The 21,190-nt window shown below is 35.2% G+C and overlaps 1 protein-coding gene across 25 annotated transcripts in view; it reads left to right on the top strand.

The window, feature by feature from the left end:
• NRXN1 (neurexin 1) overlaps positions 1-21,190 on the top strand; it is a 601,940-nt gene that overhangs the window by 244,874 nt on the left and 335,876 nt on the right. For 17 of the 25 annotated variants that reach the window (XM_088532137.1, XM_088532130.1, XM_088532124.1 and 14 more), the window contains 2 exons: positions 5,405-5,608; positions 7,747-7,773. In XM_088532137.1, the coding sequence (XP_088388263.1) occupies positions 5,405-5,608; positions 7,747-7,773 (231 nt within the window). The remainder of the gene's footprint in view (positions 1-5,404; positions 5,609-7,746; positions 7,774-21,190) is intronic. The other 8 variants (XM_088532146.1, XM_088532145.1, XM_088532143.1 and 5 more) reach the window with 1 other exon arrangement.

Below are 21,190 nucleotides of genomic sequence, written 5' to 3'. Positions count from 1 at the left end.
TTGAAGTATATATGTTTTTTTTACTGGAAATATTTGGATGCTAGAAATTTTTTTGCAAAGTCTCACATTGCAGTTGATAGATAGGTTAGCTCCCCATAGCTTCTCTTCAGGCTGAAATCTGAAGTTCGAGTGTATTATATGCCAACTAAAGTTATTTTTCTAATTTGATTATTTTTTTTCTGGGTAATATGATAAAAATGTATTACATAATAATAATTACATAATAGGTATGTATTATATATACATAAATAGGTATGTGCATTTATGTAGAATACCATCATATTATTATCATGTGCCATAAGTTTCTTAGTTATCTCTGCTTTATTTTTTTATTGTTTTTGATGGTAAAGCCTTTGGCTGGTGGCCAGTTATTTTGATATCTCCAGATTGTTCTATTACTGATAGAGTGAAGCTGGTAAAGGGCATAACCTGTCTGATGCATTACAGAAGCCTTCAGTTAAACATGTGTGGTGTACCACCCTGTGGCAAAATTCTGCAATTACATGTGCCAGAATAAAAATAGACCCTGTGTTCTCTTCAAGCCTTGCATGGCTCTTCAAGTCAGCAAGAGCTAGGAGGCCTGTAGAGAGACAGGGACAAAAACACATGCAAATTTGCAAAGAGGAATTTAAAAGCAAACCTTATCATAGCAGTTTCCTGTGAATATGTTTGACAGGTGGCACTATTTTGTAGAGAAACCCTTTAGTCTGTACTTCCAATATTTTATTTTTAGATATCTTCTGATACAGAGCTTAATCTCCCAGCAAAATGTTGACAGCTAATGGGAATGGTGGTAAAATGGTGGAGTTATTGGCTTGTCTACAATAATATTTGATTCTTGTCCAACAGACATCTGTGTGGTAGTTCATACAGTATGGGATCATCTCCTACTCTTGGGCTTCCCTATCTAGAGGAAAATGCACTGAAAGGAGTTCTTCTCTTAGTAATGTTCATATCCCAAATGGTCATGCGTTAATGTGATTACAGCTTTGGGGATTTTGAATGCAGTGTGTTGGCATCTTACCACACAAAGTTGTTATAACTACCCATGTGCAGTAACTGATAAACTATTGTACTTTGTGATATAAACAACATAATTTCAATTCTTCAGACTAATTAAAGTAAAACACAAATATGAGAATTTCAACAAACAATACAATTTTGCAAAGCAGGAAATCATTTTAGAATAAAATATTAGAGAAGAAACAGCAGTGGTATGTAATTTAAAGTGATTAAGATACCAGCAGTGAACAAAAGCATAGATAAGTACATTTTAATACCCTTTTTCCAGACTGTTTTCTCAAAACCAGGAGCACTGAAGCCCATGCATGTATGGGTACAGAATACACACTGTACAGTGCAGTATCTGAAATAATTTTCATCAGTTTACCACTGTACAATAAGCACAGGATACAACTCAGTTCTATTTTGCTTTCAGGTTAGATATGTAATATTTTTAGATGTTTCTTTGCTTTGTTTCATGTTACAAGTTATTCTTGATGCTATTCTTGAGTAAAGTGAAAAAATGAGTATCATCTGTAGATTGGATTCCATAGATTACAGAAACTATAGAAGATGAAGGGACAGCTGTCACAGCATTATGATTTGACTTCCTCTCTTATTGTCCTTGTGGATCACAATATGTAACTGCCTCTGGACAAAGTGTTTTGCAGGTGTATGCCTTTGGACAATTAGGAACAGTGCACAAGAGCAAATTTATCAAAGATAATGATGAGGAAAAAGCAGGCAGGAAAAGAAAGATTTCTAGAAGTGACACTTCTGAGGAGACAATAATTCAGAAAGAGTATGTTTTTGTTTCTGCATGAGCACAGCTGTGCATGCAGAAACACTTGCATGCCCAAATTGTACATTAGATAAAGAGTTGTAGTTTCTATTCCTTTGCATTATCTCTGTGTGTTTTAAAGGAAAGCAGGTGAAATAATAGATTTGTGAAGAGTCATGTGTTATCTTTAAAGTATTGCTACAGAAAATGCAACTATGACAAATTCCCAGGATGCAGGTTCTAGTCTCTTTACTGTGTGGATTAGGACTCACATAGCAAAATTAAGAATGCTGTTCTTGGGGGGTAGCATCATACTGATCGGAGACCATTCAATTTTGATAATGTAACATTAATAATGTTCTAATACAAAGCGTCTTCCTAACCATACTTTTTAATCAGGCTCTTTTCAAATGGGAAAACCTAACATTATTGTGTTTTCTATTTGGGGAATATGTAGTGCAACAGATCTTCAGTAATGGCAATCAGGGCAATTCTAACCCTTCTTAGATCAAATCCTCGCTTCTTCCTGCTGGTTCTTTAGGTTTTCCCACCGTACTTTTATATCCTAGAATGCCTGTGATTTGAAGCTCCTCATTCTGAGGGCAGCTGGCATCAGGTCCCAAAGCTTTTAAGTCATTTGATCTTCTGCTCAGTCTCCTTGGTCTGTTCTTGAAACATCTGTTTCCAAAAGAACTGGCACAGCAGAGTTCAGGAGGATTGGGTATCTAATCACATCAGGTCTGTCACCACGGTGTAAGATACTCAGAGGTCATCTCTCATCAAATTAAGACAGTTCTTTCTCTCTCTCTTTTTTTTTTTTTTTCCTGTAATTCTGCAAAAGACTGATTAATTATAGAAAAGTCAGGGAAGAATACCAGTGCTGGTTTCTGACAACTTACTTAGGGATCTACTGTTCTCACTTTCATTGAATTACATTTATTAATGCTGTTGACTGCTGTTTAGCATATGGCATCTAATCTAATTTGACCAGTTTATGAAAAAAATGAATAGGATTAATATATCTGTTTTTAATACAAAATATAAAATATATTTGATTTTTCTCTAATATTAACATGTAATTTGGAAATTGTTATCTTGGACTTCGATTGCCTAAATATGTTGACCCAGATACAAGTCTTCAAAGGTTTTTGTGCACACTCTAGGCATCTAGATATTGGTCTGAATTGTGAGCCTTCTCCTTCCCACCTCAAACCCCAAATAATCACAAAAAAACTCCCAAATTTCTTCCCACTGAAATTTCTTCACTTGAAATCTCTCTTGAATATTAATCATCTAGTCAAATTCACAGAATAATTGTAGATTAAGATTATGTTAAAAACAATTACCTGTGTGTTTAGGTAATCATATATGATCAAACCTGTAAACATATGAGGTCTTCATAACTTCATGTATTTAACGACTTTCATTATAAGTATTAGTAATAACGTTTTCCTAGCATCAAACTACTTTCCTTGGAATTATTAATGAACAGATTATCTAGCCTTTTTTTTTTTTTTGCCATGAATGTGCTCACATAGTTATAGTGAAACATTTGGCCCTTCCGTGGACAGTATAGTCTGAAATTGGAGAGCTTTAAAATTGAAGAATCTTTAAAAGTTTACAAAATATGCAGTGAAAACTGTATTGACAACCCATAACATCTTATGTATCAGTGTTACAAAAAACAACAGAAAATCTTCCATTATTTTGCTTATAGCATTGATTAAACACAATATGAATAGTATATGACTTCCTTGAAAATACTTTTAAATACAGGACCAGAGCATTCCTTTGGTGTAGAGAACTGTTTCTATTTTACTGAAGCAGATTCAAGCACAGAGAATTCCAGTACAGAGGTTTTATAGTTTAGCCAAGACAATGTGTTAGACCACGTCATAAAAATCATGATCCTCCAAATTTCCCACCTAGAGCCTTAAGTACTTGTATTGCATCTTCAACCATGTGGTAAAGAGCATTCTGACTGTAGAGGTTGACTAGGAAAAGTCTGCAGGAGAGAAATGGTACAGTACAAAATGCATTGAATTTCAACCTGGGAAAATAACATTTCAAACTTCTAATGCTTATAAATGTTTAACTGTACCTATTCTTTTTCCTCCTCTTTTTTTTGTCAATGGAGTAAATAGGTAATAATTTGCACTTTTTGTGCCTTCCCCTAGATGTTCTGTACTCTTTTTGGCTTCTGAGTCATTTGGCCTATTATCTTGCAAATAACCTTTTTTTTTCTTTTTTTTTTTTCTCCAGTGGGGTGATGTATTTTGAAGATGACATCTTATTCTAATCAAATAGAAAGGATCAAGATTATTTTTGACTTCCTGTATAGCCCTTATCATCCAACACATCACCAGTTTCCAAGCTTAGTAATTTTTAGGTTAGTTAAAGAATTTAGGAGACAGATGAAAAAATTTAAAAAGCCTCTAGTAAACAGTGTGAGGTCAACAGTTAGATACGCTTAAGATAGTGCGCATTCTGATGTTCTGTCATACAGACAGCAGTCATACCTGTCCAGTCAGGTTTTCTTCCTGTGTTGCAGGTGAGCCTACCAGAAATCCTGGCAGTCTGTCTACTGATTTGGCTTTGGGTGAAGTACCTGTCGTGTTCATGTTTTCTCTTTGGAGTGTGCACAGCCTTCCGTAGACCTACTAGCCATTTCCAAAGACGATGTTTTTTCTCTGGCAGCAGTGCTTGATGATCCTTCAAGGAAAAACTGCTAATCTGTTTCAGATCTGGACGTGGTCTTTCTTTCTAGGAACTGCTGTACCTTCCTGCAAGCAAAAATGCTGCTGCCTCTCTCGTTACGGCCTCGAGGCTGGGGACAGCAGTCTTGTCATTGGCTCCTCCGGAGGCTGGAACCAGTAGCCATGCTGTGCCAGAGATACTCACGGGGAGGATTTTCTGTAATATATGGATCTGACAGTTATTTGCTTATCTGAGGTTTTCTAAAATCTTACCCTCAATATGCCAAATCCAGTCTTGATTCTCTCATTGAGGCTGTCATAACATTTGTATGTAGGCTTATGATTCTACCCTACCTTAGCCTTTGTGGTCAGGAAGCAGTCGGTGCCTCATCCAAACCACATAGGGGATCTTTACGTGTTTCATGTGAATCCCTGAGGCGTCTTTTTGCCAGCTGGATGATAATCGTAACTTTGTTAGTAGCAATTCTTATATGTTTATACCTGTCTTTGTATTTTAGGATATAAAATATCCTGAGGTAATTACCTAAGTGAATGAGAGTTGTATATGACCTTTTAAGATGCTATAATGCTTACCTGAGTAGCTTTTACCTGCTTTGACCTATTTTACATAGTATGGGTCCAGTCTTGTAAGCATTTATTTGCATATGATTTTGCACATCTGCTTGAAGGTGCAGATGTGAATGGCTGGCTCCTTAAGAGGCAGAGAAATTATGGCTCTTTAACAAGCACCAAAACATTCCACTTATGAATGTATCAGATTTATAAATTCAAATCAACTTTGCTTATGTTTCCCAGTAAAAATTTTCAGTGTCATAGCGGATGTGGCTTACTATCTTCTCTTTAAGCAGCTTCAAGAAACATACTATACTTCCTTAATAACTGATTTTCTTCTTTTTATTTTCAGAGGCAACAATTTTAAGCTATGATGGAAGTATGTTTATGAAAATACAGCTCCCTGTTGTGATGCATACAGAGGCAGAAGATGTTTCCTTACGATTCAGGTCTCAGCGAGCTTATGGCATTTTAATGGCAACTACTTCTAGGGAATCTGCAGATACCCTTCGTTTAGAGCTGGATGCAGGACGGGTTAAACTAACGGTCAACCTAGGTAACAAACTTTTTCTCCAAAAAATTAACATTTATCTTACATTTTTCTTTTTGCTTGCCAACATTTATGAAACAGCCTGTTTTAATGATAAAAGTAAATGGAAATGATATATAAACACCTGTCTGTGCAGCATTTGCATATGTACATACACGTATAAATACATGTCCATTGTTATACTTCATTATTTTGGTTTAGCATCTCTATATTCTTTATACAGTCTTAACATAACCATCACAATATTTTTGTACTGTTGTGTATTCTAAAAAGAGAAGACTAGTTCATCAGTGGTATTTTTAGGTTAAATTATTTTTCTTCTTTGTGGAAGCTTGGTCTTGCTCAAAGAATTCTCTATGTGAGCAATTCCAAATTCAAAGATGCAAGCAGCAACAACATACATATAGGTCAGTTAATTTTAGCTGCATCAATTAGTGTAACAGTGTGCATGTGTATCGTGGCTTTCTTAGTTTTAACAATGGAAATATTTCAATTAAATATCACTTCCACTGATGGATTTTTTGCTCTTCTTTTTTTAGTTGTCAAGTCCACAGTAAATCCATCCTGTATTTTTTAAGCAGTTCTGTAGTGGTATTTTTGTAGTATCAAAAGATAACACAACCCTTCAATGCCCAAAGACTGCGGCCCTTAGCAAACAGCCATGTGAACACAAGAGGCACGAGCCCTTCTACAGAAGAAAAAAAATCCTGGTTTGAAATATTAACAGAATGATAGGTTATGGTGTTCTCAACTGAAAAAGAAGTTTTATATCATATTTGCCTTACTTACAATTAAAACGGAGTCAGGACCTGAAAGAAGTTGTAAGCATATTGAAGAAAATGCGCATCCAGTGAAGCCAATTAAAGGCTCATAAATATTTTTATTGCTATAATCCTAGGTAAAATTTCTGGAAAACATTTTTAAAAAATCCCAGTACTTCCCACTTTCCAAAAACGCCCATCGCTGAATGATGTTGTGGCATTTAGGTATTGGAAGGAAGAGAGAGTCTTGGAGAGCAAGAGAGCCCAGGGTTTCCTTCTGGGCTCTTCTCTTTCACTTCCCTGTAGTGTTGAGCTAGGGTTAAGCTCCTGTAGGGTTGAAGCTACTCTGACCTCCCAAAGAGCCCATGCAGCCTCCTTCAGGAAGGCTTTCTGTAAAAGGGCATGTGCAAGTGCTGGTCCTTGGCTGTTTGCAACCACTTTTCTGATGCGGTTGACGACACATGACAAACTCAGCTATATGGAAACAAAATCTAGGTTATTATATATGTTCCTCAAAGGTATAAAGCATACAGTCCATACTAATCAAATAGTGCTGCAGATAATTTGTTCAATAATAAATGCAGATAGCTTAGATACTGTTACAGCTCACGTAATTCCTTTTATATATAGAATATCCACCTCCTCTGGTCGTGTTTACCTACTTCTGTAGCTCAAGATAGTAAATAAATCCACACCTTAGCAATATTATTTATTTCCCGCACCTACCAAAATTTCGAAAGTCAAGCTAGGAGATAATCTGAAAAGAGACAGCATTCTCTGCCTACCAATGACTCTAAACCTATTATTATTTCTTCCACGCTAATGTAGCTTTAAAGATAGTCAGTGTTCTCCTACTAATTCTGTATTTAAAAAAAAAAAAAAAGTGAATGCACGCAACCATATTTATCAGCCTAGGAAATGTGTTTTATGGTTTGTGAGTGCATTTTTAAAGAGCAGCCTTTGAGGTATACTATACAAGAGTGGTCCAAGGTGTCTGATTGTAGCCCGGTTTGCTCTATTCCCCATCGTGACGGAGCACTTTCTAATTGCATTGAGACATGTTACTTGTTCTTTCACAGATGGGGAGAAAGTTGCAACCTGCCTCAATTAAGCATCTTTGACATTTAATCCTAATTTTTCACTTAGATTTGTCACCATGTAGCTTTGTTTGAAACTGGCCATTTTTACCCTATTTGTCACTTCTATTTATAAAGATCTATCGCAGTATATCTGGGTTATAACAGTACGTAAAGACTGATGATATGGAGTGGCCATATTTGCATGTGTCTGTCCCCGGAAGGGTGGACTGTGATTTTATTGGATGTCTGCAGCTATTACCTTGAAGGATAAATTTTCATTTTTCATCTATTCTTCCCCATCTAGACTGTATCAGGATTAACTGTAATTCCAGTAAGTGCCTATTCAAACTTTTTAAAATGTTATTCCACCATTATAAAATATGCAACCTAGATGAAAAAGATTGTGGACAGCTTGCCAAGTGCTTGCTAATTTATTAGTGAGATGTGATGATCAATTATTTTTGTGTAAAAAGTCATCATATAATCTAGTGCATATATTTTTAGTCCTTCCCATACAATATAACTTCTAACTAATGTATTAAAAAAGGAAGGATCCTATGAATTCTAACTATGCAGAAAGGAAATGATATTGTACCTACCAGTAGTACTGAATTATTCTAGCTGGGTTATTTTTTCAATAATAGCTACAGGAGTTTTGAACCAGCATTTCTGATAAGCTGCCACATATTTTCCTACTTGTCCTCCCCGTGGTTTTCTTGACATTTTACCTCCAACCTGTGGTTAGACTCTCTGAACATAACTGTTCATACTACAATAATTTCTATTTTATAATCATTCTAGAAAATTAACTCTATTTGCTGGCTGCTTGCACCACAATTAGTTTTGTTAAACTCTTGTTTTATGGGGGTATAATATATTATGTTATGGACATTCTTATAAATCTGAGAAAAACTATATTTCTATGATGATTTTTTACACTCTAATCAAGTAAGAACCCTTACATTGAAGAATTTTTCTCTGTGATATGCATGTTTATGAAACAGAGGGAAACAATTGCCAGATGAATGGACTAAATTTTAACTTCTCTATTATTTGGATTAAGAGACTATATTCTGAAAGGAGAAAAAGGACTGTGATTTTATTTTGAGTCTATGGATTTCCTGAATGGTGTCAACAAAAGTATTGATAGTAAGTATGGTAGATTTTAGTTTGAGTTGTTATTATATTTTTTTCATTCCTGCCAGAATTTGTGGGCCAGATTATTAGCTTTATGAAAATACAAAAAAAGCAAGATATGATGTAGATATACTTTATGGTAGCAATAACTGCCCATAAGTCATTAAAATAACCTTCCATAGTAATTTTATAGTCCATGAAGAAAAACTTGGAACTGCAGTACCTTATGATATGTCATCTGCTAATAGATTTTGTGGTGAACAGCTTCCCAAGAGCAAAAATATGCTATTCCTATTAAAAAACAAAATTTTCTTGGGGTAAGTGTTTAATCTAAACCATATTTAAATCTGGACAGATTTTTCAATAATGTAAAGTAAATGCTTGCATGTACCAAGGCATAAAGATAGCTTACTATTAATAATAACAACTGTAAAATCTTTCAGTTATTAAAGCACATACTTCTACTAATATCCATTGTTAAAAATGCTCAAGATAATGAAAAAATCTCATAAATAACATATATGGATTGGCTATTATTGATAGGCCATTTCTTTTTCCTGAGTAAGTCCCAAATAGAAAAGGTTTTCAACTATGACAGAACCATCCTTTAATGTAGAAATGTAATGACTTTACCGACAAATACATTTTTCTTTGTGGGGGAAAAAGCAGTATTTTTTTCTTAATTTCCTGGAGGAAAGAAAAAAAAAAAAGAAAAAAAGAAAATCCCTCTGAAAAGGGAATAACCAACATAATAAGAAAAAAGGGAGTAATAAAGCCATAATACAGTAGGTGTTCTGCTCTTTTCATCTCTTTTGAACAAAATGAGGTATTATAAATATAAATTAAAATGATATCTAGATTCCATTATCATGTAATTTTGGGATCAAAGAAGATTTGCAAGTGCAGAGTAAGTAATAAGCTTCCCATTCAAGGACTGCACACAACAGGAATGCGTTGACTGAACATTAGGGGGTTTTTAATTCTTCTTGATCTCATATGGAAGCTGCATAACCTCTGTGCAAAGTAACCTTGGTATCAAACACTCTTATTTTCTTTCCAGTTGCTCTATAGCCTCCCTGTTATTAGAAGGGAACTTTCATAATTATTTTCATCTCCTCTTTGTTACTTGTGTACTGAACAGATTTTTGTGAGCTTTCGGTAGCTATCATGGTAAGTACCACATTGCTTGCTTATCAGCACACACTGTAGTTTTTCAAAAAAACAGTTAACATTTTATGAATGGTTTCTGTGTTTTGATTTTTATGTTATGGTGAGCTAGTGTTTCTAGTAATCCTTAGAAGATGCTTACCTGTTGACAGCATTATGGATTTTAGTGTGATGCTGAAAATTAGTTTCAAAGCAACAGTGTCCTGATATTGAGCCTTGGTTAGCTAAACAATCCTGTGATTCAGTTTGTCCTTTTGAGTGTTGTAGCTTACTGTGAGTTGGAGCTGGATGTGTATCAGTCTTGTCCTTATTTTGATAAAAACATTGTGTTTAGGAAAACTGTTCTCAGTTTTTCCCTGGTTTCTGTTGCTTAAAAAATCAGGCTTGTTATTGTAACTTCACTGTCTGGACTGAAATACTATTTATCACAACCAAACTAAGAACAGAGGTAAGGTTAAGTTAAAATTATCTAGTTTGAATATGCAGTTCAAAGATATGCAGAAATTGGTATTTTGCTATTAGAAGAAAAGGAAAATGTGAATGCCAGCACCTGGTTTTTCTATAGTGGCTTGCAAAAAAAAATGCTGCACCTCTTCCCATTTTCCCTTAAACACAGCCTGAAACCTGTCCCTTGCTCACTGCAGGTCGAATGACCAGCACTTCTGTCTGGTTTGAGCTGAGACTGAGTTGGGAATTTTTTATATGCTTTGTCATGACTTCACCTAATGCCCTGTGCAGAAGAAGGGGTAGTGTTTTGTGATCAGTTTTTCAAGCTGTTAATCAGGTTGCTACCGAGTTGTTATCTAGTCAAGAGTCATATGGGAAGTGTTCACTTCATGCCATTTTTATGGAACTAAAAGGCTTCATTGCTGTGTTGAGAGATGGCTTTTCAGTTTGTATTATGTGTAAATCACACGGTAACACACTAATGTCAAACTATTTCTGTTTTAGTTAGGTTAGTAAATTGGTATCTTTATATGGCCATACACCACTAGAAATTTCTTCCTGTGTTAATCAGAAAATATCATGTAGGAAACATTGTTTTTATTCAAACTTAAATCACATCAGAGTGTTCTTCAGACCTGCAAATTCACAAAATCAAATTCTGTCAGCCAAGTGAAGTAAAAGGTCTTTTCATACTGCAGATACACATAGGTCAATGTTGAGATTAATATCAGGAGAAAGGGGCAAGTGTGTATGATGAGTGAAAATGTCTACTATCATTTTGGTCTTAATTTTCATTAACTCAGAGATTCACTCAAAAATGAGTGAGGTGAGACATGTTGGTTCAAAGAACATGAATCCTTCATACACAGGGTTGTTTGTTTGTCATTAGGCATTCTGTAAAGAGAAATGGGTGTAAGCCAATTGCTATTCAACTCTTTGTATATTGTATATGAAACTGATGAGCTAATCCTTGAAAGTGGCCTAAGGAGATGTGTTCAAAAAAGATTCTATTTCTGCATCTTCCTAGAGAGTAGAGTCATTCATGTGCAGGTTTGAGAGAACAAACTTAAATTCCTGATTCTTTTTAAGATTAGATTTTTTTAAAAAAAATAGACTTTACGCCTAATGCAATGCTCACCTTTCTCTTCCATCAAAATGAAGAATTTCTCTTCAATCAAAATACCCTTGAAGTCATTTCTTGTTTTGTTTGACTAAGACTTGATCCATCCTAAATGATAGCAAGATTCACTTAGGTTCTAAATATAGGAATTATAGAATTATAATACATGCTTTACAGTCTACAATTAAAAGACCAGTGAATCCTGTGGAATTGAATGTTTCTTTTTCCAAGCATCTCTTTAGAGTTGGAATACCACCCCATAAAACTTGTATGACAGATATATAACAGATTTTGAATGACTAGTGAACAAACACAGCTGTGCTGTGTTTCCATACTTTCACTGCTGCTATTATAAGAGCGACTTTATTGACGTAATTTAAATCCCGTTTTTTTTTCATGTTAATGCTTTCAAGACACTCCCATCTAAAAATTACCAGGCACCTGTGACTTTCGAGAGTCCCAATAAATTTTTTTCCTGAAAAATGAACTGTCTACATTAGTTTTGTATTAGGCAGCAGGGTAAGATTTCAGAAATTTGAGGGTTTTCTTAGTTTTTATGTAACACAAATGATAAATAACAATAATCGTACTGTTGACTGGGCAATGTCTGGATTCTAAAAAAATCAGACATATATCTTTTTCTATAAAATGATATAGAATACTTTTTTCCTGCAAACATGCAAATTACACATGAGTAAATTATTCTGTATGGATTATGTAACACATGTTACTGAAGCATTTTTTCTTGTCATGGCATCCTACAAATCCAGAGCATGACAAGGAGTTATGTCAGATTTTCAGTAAATAGCAAGAGAGTTTTGTATGTTGAAGAACCCAACAATGGTTCAAGTACAGTGTATTTTCAGCCTGCATAACAGATATTAAGCAGTAGGAAAATGTAAGTGAAAATCATATATCCTTTTGAAAGTTACTGCATATAAGAATGTATTTGCTTACAAAGTGAAGAGTCTTTGCAAAATCTACAGGGATGATCAAACTGCTAATAAATATCCATGTACCAGCTTCTATCTGTTGGAAAGAATGACTAGAATATGTAATTTGTCCCTTATTTGTTGTCTTTGGCAATAGAAAATCACTAAAATGATACAATATTCTAGGTTCCTAATACATTCAAGTTTTTGTAATTGTTCTGGATTTTATGCTGTAGTTTTAAATTGTACTGTGTGGTTTTGCTCTTTTTTTCTCGTTCAATGTGGCTGGCAGCCCATTAAAATATGCAGAAGAGCTTCACAATAAAGAACATGCACCAAATCAGCATGATACTTATTGAGAATTCAGACTGCATTCTGGAATAATATTTGGAATAATTATGAATAATTATTTGAAAACTTTGCCTAAATTTTGTAGATTTAGATCATAAGGGTCATTGAATTCCCTCTCAATCTGTAGCGTCTTTTAAACACATGATTTTATGAAAACCAGAGTCTGCTACTGTACAGCAAATATGAAAGCGTGCATAGACCTTTTCAGCCATGTGCAACCCACAATTCACTACTAGAAAACGTCATGTGAATGTAAGCAAAGGAAACAGGTTAAAGCACAAATGAGAGATCAGCTACTTTTCTCCTAGACTCTGTGTCAGTGGAGACCTTACTATTCTGCTGAACCTGTACTAATACTGCCCTGAACAGTTTCAGGCAGTGTGAAGTAAGGATGAAAAGCATGCGTAACAGTATGGTTGGAGGAGTGAATAAGGGCCTCGGTCATGAGGCAGAGTGTATATATATATGCATGTTGTCCGCATACAAAAAAGGTGATCTAATCTCTAGTTCAAACAAGTAACCTAGAGGTTAATTTGTACAATCATTTGGACTCATTCTGATAGCTAGACTGCCAGTAAGTACAAGGAGCACATCCTGTATGATCCCTTAGCTGTAACCCCTTCCATGCTTTATGTGTTGTCTATTTTAGACAAAGCCAAGCAGTTACAATTCAGATCTGTATTGAAAGAATCTAGTTTTCCTTTAGTCAAGGATAGCTGCATAGTAACAGTTTGGATGCATTTAAAATACAGTCAAATAATATTTTTGGTGTGTTAGCAAGCATGCTAGGGAAAAAAAAAAAAAAGCTTAATTTTGAGAGGAAAAACTGCCTGTATAAACATAGCCCAGAGGCCTAAATCAGTTATGGGACAGCCCTTAGCTTGTTCAGAGGAGCCAATTAGGAGAGCTCCTGTCTGATTTTTCGTTTGCTGTTAAAAAAAATGGGTGAGGATAGGAGATTAATGCTGCACAGGTCATGTTGTATAAGTCTGTCATATCAACTTGCTTGCTGTAGACATTCCTTTCTTCCTATTCTTTGCATGCCCACCTTCTTTGGAGAGAAGTAATGGCTGCTTCTCTTCATGCACAATGTGCTTCTGCGCCCTGGGAACACTGAGGGCAAGGTCTGTGACTTGACCTGATGAATAAGAAGTCTTTCATTTCTGTACAAATGAGAAAAGAACAATCACTGTGCTTCACCTTCCCTTTTTTAGCATCTGCGTTTTTTGTTTTAAGGTTGACTCCTCTATGGGCGTGATAAGCATGTAGCATTTATTTTTAGAATTCTCCCTAGCACTCATGGGCTTGGGAGCTCTGCACAGACAGCTCAAAACAAAGTATTTTGAGAAAGTGTTGGCATGTGTAAGAACCTCAGCTAAATATACTAAAAGTCATAAATAATCAGTAGGCTTTTCCCGGATACTGATACATGCGAGCACTCAAAAATATTTCTGAAAGAGTCATCTCTGTTGATTTGTTGAAGGTTAAGAAAGACTTACCAAGAATATAAAGAAAACTGTCAGAGCCACTCTGTGGCTGTTTTTTGGGCTACACAACTTCACCTGTCATTCAAAAAAATTAAAATTGGTATTTACTTAAAGAGTGTTCTTCTCATCCTTTTTCAGTCTGCTGGCCCTGCCCTTGCATTGTCCCATTGTTTGTTGCCAGCACAATTATTCAAGCATCCGTAGTGGGAATTGGAGGTTAGTCTTGCGTGTTGTAAAATGGGTTGTCAGTACCTCTGGTGAGACAGTCACCCATCATTTCCCTCATAGTTCTGCTAGAGAAAAAGCCTTAGCTTCACAGAAGAAAACTTGAACTTTGTAACTAGGGGCAGGAGGCAGAATAACCATGCTACTTCACAAAAGAAAAATTCAAACCTTCATTTCCGTTAAAATAGATGTTTTAGGTTTGCTGGCTGACCATTTAAGGGTCTTTCAAATTACTTTCTCCTTGCTAATAAAGTTTTCAAGGTAGGCTGGTGGGGATTCGAGGCCTCAACATATCACTTCTTCCTGGCTTCTCTGAAGGACAACAATAACATTTATTCCATGGTCTTCATTTTATTTGTGCTTTGCAAGACCTGGTCTGGGTTTACTTTTCCCTTAGCTGGAAGAAAGGGAAGTTCTGGAAGAAAAGCATTAATCTTCGGGCAGATTGTCAATAAACCAGCACTTCAAGTTTTCTTACTAGAAAATAGGTGAGGGGTGTGTGTGTGTGTGTGTGTGTGTGTGTGTGTGTGTGTGTGTGTGATTCCTTCCTTTCTTCTCCTTTTCATCCATCTACTTCTTTTAAGTCTCAGACATGCAACTGATGGAACAGCAGCCTCAGTTATCAAGCATATAAATAATAGTAACATACCTAGCAGTAGAAAACCTAGTAATGTAGCTATGCAGGCCGCAGTGCCATGCTCTGCAGTAGGAGACGCTCTGTAAAACAAGGCAACAGTAAAAACTTAAACACATGGTTATTGAAGTGAATTTGAAATTCATACAATAAGGATAGTCTCTCTAATCATGACAAAGTCAGAAAAACATTAGGTTAACAATTGGATGTAGACTTGCTTTTTAACACTAGCACAGAAATGTTCTGAAAAAGCTTTTTAAAATTTCTCTTAAAAGTAGAAGACTTCCTAGTTGTGATATTTAAGTATCATCTTACTAATTCTAAGATTTTCTACACCATTTAATTTTATAAGGCCAGGTATAAACAGTTCTCCATTCAGTGTATATGTAAGGCTGAGTCAGATTCATGTAGTGGGTCTATCAGCTGTCTATTTTGTGCCACCACATGTTGTTAGCTGGGCCCAAAGGCATGGCCTGAAGTTGTTCCCTCAGAGCCCTCAACCTGAACTCTTCAGGGCGGATGAGGAGGACATCCTTGAAATACAAAAATGACAAGAGGATTTCTGGAGGATAAGCAAAGATTGCTGCAAGCATGCAACAGCCTGTTTTAGCAGTAGGGACAAATCAGCCTACAGGATATGCCAGATCTATAAAAATAGACTGTCTTGAGTTAATACATCCAGATTTATAGGAAATGAAATTCATATAGCTCATATTGGCCCTATCCAGGTCTTTCATAAAAGGGCTTTGCAGAAGAAGTAGACTGGGCCTTTCTACTTTTTGCAGACAAACAGAGTGCAAAGCCAATTCTAAATGTATACCAGCCAGCTTCTAATTCCTCTTATTCTGTTTTTGTGGTTTCCATATTCAGCTTCGGAAAAGAAAGATAACTTAATCACATTTCAGTACTAGCGATTTAAATTAGCCTCGCAATTTCTTTTCTTTCATGCCAGAGACTGTCTATTATCATGTCATCTTGTAGGGGTATTGGAGAGGGGTGTTCTCCTCAGTAGCAGCATGGCAGTTAAATACTGTTTTCTTCTGGAGAAACTTGATTGCATCTGCTCCTCCTGTCCTGATCATGACTTGTTAAAGTCATAATCACGAGATAATAAGGAAGCAGTTATGTGGTTCCTATTGGGCCAGTTGGCAACAAAGATTTTCTTTATGAAATGATTACCATTACATCCCAGTTTACTAGCCTTAGAATGACTTTACATAAGCTTGTACATACTCAAGTTATGATCAGGAGAGGAGGAACAGATGCAATCAAGTTACATACGAAAATCAAGCAAAATGTAAAATTACTTTGTACCTTAGGATATTAATTCCACATACCATTTTATTTTCCAGTAATTCAGCATTATGAAACCCTTCCAAAAGCCTTTACATGCTACATAGTAGTTTATGCTGGAAAAAATAACCTTAATTATGTAAGTACAACAAAGAGGTCTATGTTAGCTGTCAGCATAGAGCTGAAGAAATGGTACAGTCATTGTAAATAGCCCGTTTAAAACAGGACATTGCTCAGAGGTGACCAGAATCCCAAGAACAGTGGTTAGCAATGGGGAAAGGAAGGACAGACACATTATGCTGTTGTGTAATCACAGTTTGTCCACATGTACACATCTTGAATGCTACATGCAGTTTTAGGTCCTGTTCCTCTTGATTCACTTAAGTAGAAAACAAAGCATGGCAGCAAGAACTATCCAAAGCATGGACTGCTTTCATATATAGAAGAGTGTATATATCTACCTTCTAGACAAGCTAGAAAAAGATTTCTGAGAGGATCTGATAATATATTTATAAAAGATGTTATTGTACAGCCATGAAAAGCATTAAGAAGTTAAATGGGTAGCATGAAATGAATGGAATTGCCAGTGAAAGGAATGAAACCAATGTACGATAAGCTAAGTTGGGTACAGTCATTTTAAAGTTTTTAATCAGATTCCACAAAAAATATGGTAATATCATACAGATGGCAGCAGATGATGCAAGAAAATATTTCAGTATATTCTCAAAAAACATTTGTTCTCGGTTAACTATAAAAACTGGCCAAATAATTAAGCTAAAAACTGGCCAAATAATTAAGCTAATGCATTAATGCATTTGGCTACTTGTACTAATTGTTGTGAATAATTGTTTTCACTTTTTGACAAGTGCATTCTGGCAACAAATTTCTGTCTGTAGGTCTTTCACAAGGAAGTTGTTGTTAGTATTCTTTATTCAGAAATAACAATAATAATAGCTTTGCATCACCAAGTCAATGATGTTTCTATGCTTATGCTCAGATTGGAAGTAGTATCAGGTCTCTCGTATGAATAACTTTATTTACTTCTCATATTATTCTTCATTTGTCTCTTAGGAGTTTCTGTTTCTGGAGAATAATGATGTTGTGATACTCATTTGTTAAAATATTTGTGGAAAACACCTAAATGTGCTTAAAAATGAGAACTTTGCAGAGAAATGCTGCAGTCTTTCTATTAATAGGTTGCAGGACTAAGAGAGTTTTATCAGATGATAAAAATTCTTGAATTTTCTCCAACAGATCTGTTTGAAATTATATTATAAAATAATGATTTAATTCAGAAACCATTTGTGTGTATTAAGAATATGCTTAGGATTTTTTTGATATGGTATGCCTTATAGAATCAATGCTGTAGTGCTGAACTCTGGAGCTTTTCAAGAAAAAGAAAATTAACATCTCTCTGCATATGCACACTGCTTTTTTGATAAACACGTGGCACTTTCACAGCCATCATTTCCTTTTTCTATCCCAATATATGCTTGTAAAGAATTTCTATATCGAATGCTACTTTTTAAAAGTAAAATGAGGTGAGAGAGGTAGATGTTTTCGGGTGAGGGAGAGGACAAATATTATGATAGAATCACAGATAGTGAGATTTGAATGAGTTGTCTAGTCCTCATAAACACAATTCTCATAAACAAAACTGGTGAGCATTGCAATAGGTCTAAAGTACATTATCGAAGATTGCCAAACTTCTCCTTTCTATCTCTCTCACTAAGACTTCTAGATTATAAAAAAGTGCACCTGGCATCAGCAAGAGTCAGATGGGATCCTCCTTCTGGGCTCTTGTTTTGAGCAAGGGAACCAAGTTGCTTTGTTAAAGTTCGACTATATCTGATTCAAAGAAATTTAAAACACAAGCATACTAACCTGAAATGTTGCCTAAATTAAAATGATTCTGATACATTTGTGCATTCATATTGCTGGAAGTTGGGAATAAATCCCTGATAACCAATCATTTTACACCTCAAGCAAGAAGATAAATATATAAGATGCTGTCTTAGGCAGTGGTAAATTGTATATATACACAGAGGCTGTGTCCAGCCTTCCTTACATGTAGAAGTTCTCTGCTCATGTGCATAAACACAAGCTCACAGAATGTGGTTTCTCTGCTCATGTGCATAAACACAAGCTCACAGAATGTGGTTTCTGAGCCCTCTGTGACATTTTGATGGCCACTTTTTTTATGTCTGCAGAAAATATTGTGCAAGCATCTATTAGTTTTAGATGTATGATTGTTTCAGAAAGGTGGGCTATTTTATCAGTGCATTTCTCTGCAGCAAGTCATAAACTCAATCTTGATGAAGTCTAGCAAGCCCTTAGAGGCAATGTTATTCTCCATTAATGCTGTAAGAAAGTTAATTCATTTTTCAATGTACTTTCTAAAGAGCTAATAGTATTAAAAACATCTAACCAGAGCATGTCACTGATGAGCAGTTTCTTATATTAAACACTTATTCTGTATCTAGCACATTTGGCATTGGTGTCTATTAAAATGTATGAGACATCCATCATAACATTTTAAGTGCTCAGTAGCTTATTACTGGAACCACGTAACTGCTTCCTTATTATCTCTTCTTCACAATGACTTTAACAAATTATTTTGAGGTAGTTGTTAAAATTTCTATGCAAATACATTTCTCTTTTGGATGACATGTCAAGAGGTTAACTTATGCTCCCTTCCAGCTGACTTCTAGGTCTCAATCCATCAGACAAGTCACTTCAAAAGAGATATTACTCTGTTACGCTGAGACATCAAGATAATGGCTAAAGTTGACTTTCTGAGATGCAGTCCCCTTTGGGAAGTGTGCAGAGGCTTCTTCAGCATTTATTTGTCTAGGCAGTTCTGAAGAAAGATACAAGATGAAGACAAAGACATGGAATGAGGAAAAGCTGTTGAAGAAAACAGGGAACTGTGGTTAATCTATCTTAAACTATTTTTTTAATATTATTTCTCATTCATTTTACATTCTGAGAGATTTTCCTAAAGGAATAGAAATGCGTGTATGTAGGATTAATATTCCATTAGTTAAAATTTCCTCTTTGTCTCCTCACCTTAAGTCTTTTCTCACTAACAATTAAATCTGTCTGGAAAGGAAAGACCACATAGGTAAGTTCACACTTCAGTCTTTCAGTCACATGCCAGGAACTGTGTATGTATGATTTGTTGATCAGAATCAGGCAAATCATATTGCTTGCAATCATCTAAGTAATTCAAGTTTTGCTAACATTGAAATCCTGCAGTTCTGAGGATAAGTGAAAATTACGCACTGAATTACTTCAAATTGTCCATGCCTTTATTTCTGCATAAAATTACAGCAACTTGAAAGCAAGTTGGCTATTTTTTATGGAAGCATGATGCAGATATAACTCATGGGAGCTTTCAGAAGAAGACATTTCACTGTATCTCCAGGTACTAACACTTTGTACATGAGAGAAGACACTTAGAAAATCAGCTGATTAAGCTAATTAAGCTAAAATAAGCTAGTCAACTATGAATAAGAGCATCATGAGCTAGAGAAAGCCATAGTATGGCTGCTCGAATTCCTAAACTGACATCAATCAAGGTACCGAGTGAGCCTTAATAGTACAAAAAGGGACTTTTATTAAGAAACTGATTTGGTTTTCAGGATTTTTTTTGTTTGCTTGTTTTGTTTTTTTGACAGCATAAAAATGCTATCTGCTGACAGTGAACACAATCCTTAAAAGAGATAATAAAGAGATAATAAATATTAAAGGAGCATTGGAGATATTCTCCCAACTGTGAAATCAGTTCCAGCTACTCAATTCATAAATTCTTTGTTTTGTTTTGAGACAGAGACAGAGTAAGTAACAAGCAGGAAAGAGCAGATAGCAAAAGGTGCTTCACTGTTGCTAGCATGCAGGTGTCACAGTTAACTATAGGTTTGTTGAGAGATCATAAGTGTATGAGTGGGAAAGTGATAGTTGAGAAGCAGCTGAAAAGCAAGTTTGAAAAGCTTGATGCAGAAGGCAGATCAGTGACACAAGAGAAAGAATTTCATTTGAGGGGAAAGAAACATACATTGGACTTCTGGACAAGAAATCACTTGAAGAGTTAGTTATGTTTAACTTTAATAAAATACCAAGTTAAACTTATTCCAATGATCTCAAACAGTCTCAAACATAAAAACTATTTGAGACAGCCGAGTACTTTTGTTCCCAGTAAAATCTTTATTGGAATAAGTATGTAGTAGGTTTCTAAATCTTATTTCAGGTCTAAGTATCCTGTGAGTAAGTCCTCTTTGTATAGGGAAGAGATGTTTCCTGATTATAAGTATTCAGGTTTGTTTCTTCCAGATAAGGGAAAAATCAAAAGGAAAATATAAAGAACACTTAACATATCCTCTACAATTTTAGTATGCATAATTTAGGACTTTTTACTTCTGTATAAGAATGATTCAAAAGTTTTATCAATCTACATGTTCCTGTTACTCTCAGTATTTGAAGTACTCTTCACTGTCCTGTGTCATACAGAATATCAGCTGTTTTTTAAATCCCGTATGCAATCTGGTGTAGCTGACCTGATGTTTCTCCAGAAGTTGTAAAAGTATAGTGTGTTTCTTTGAGTGTTTTGACCTACAGTTTAGAAACTACAGGGCTATAGTAAAAGAAGCCTAGGCCTTCTATGCCCTCTGTTGCATAAGTCAAAAAAGATGAGACCAGTTGCATACACATTAAAGTTATGGGAGCTGTTGTTTATAGAACAGTGATCACTCTTTGTATTCATCTGTTTGTAATTTTTTGAAAATAATCTGAATTTTCTATTTTGGTTCTCCTTGCTTGACTTGTTTGTGTGTATATATATATATATATATATGCTTTTATATGTGTATATATATATACACACACATATATATAAAAACATATATATATATATATACACATATATATATGTATATATAAAAAAGCATGGAAGAATA

Source organism: Tinamus guttatus, unplaced genomic scaffold (genome assembly GCF_059628265.1).
Source record: "Tinamus guttatus ecotype Peru unplaced genomic scaffold, ASM5962826v1 Tinamus_guttatus_pri_ptg000456l, whole genome shotgun sequence".
Classification (NCBI taxonomy): Eukaryota; Metazoa; Chordata; class Aves; order Tinamiformes; family Tinamidae; genus Tinamus; species Tinamus guttatus.
Note: the sequence above shows the minus strand (reverse complement) of the source record. Positions and strands in the feature narration are given on the sequence as shown.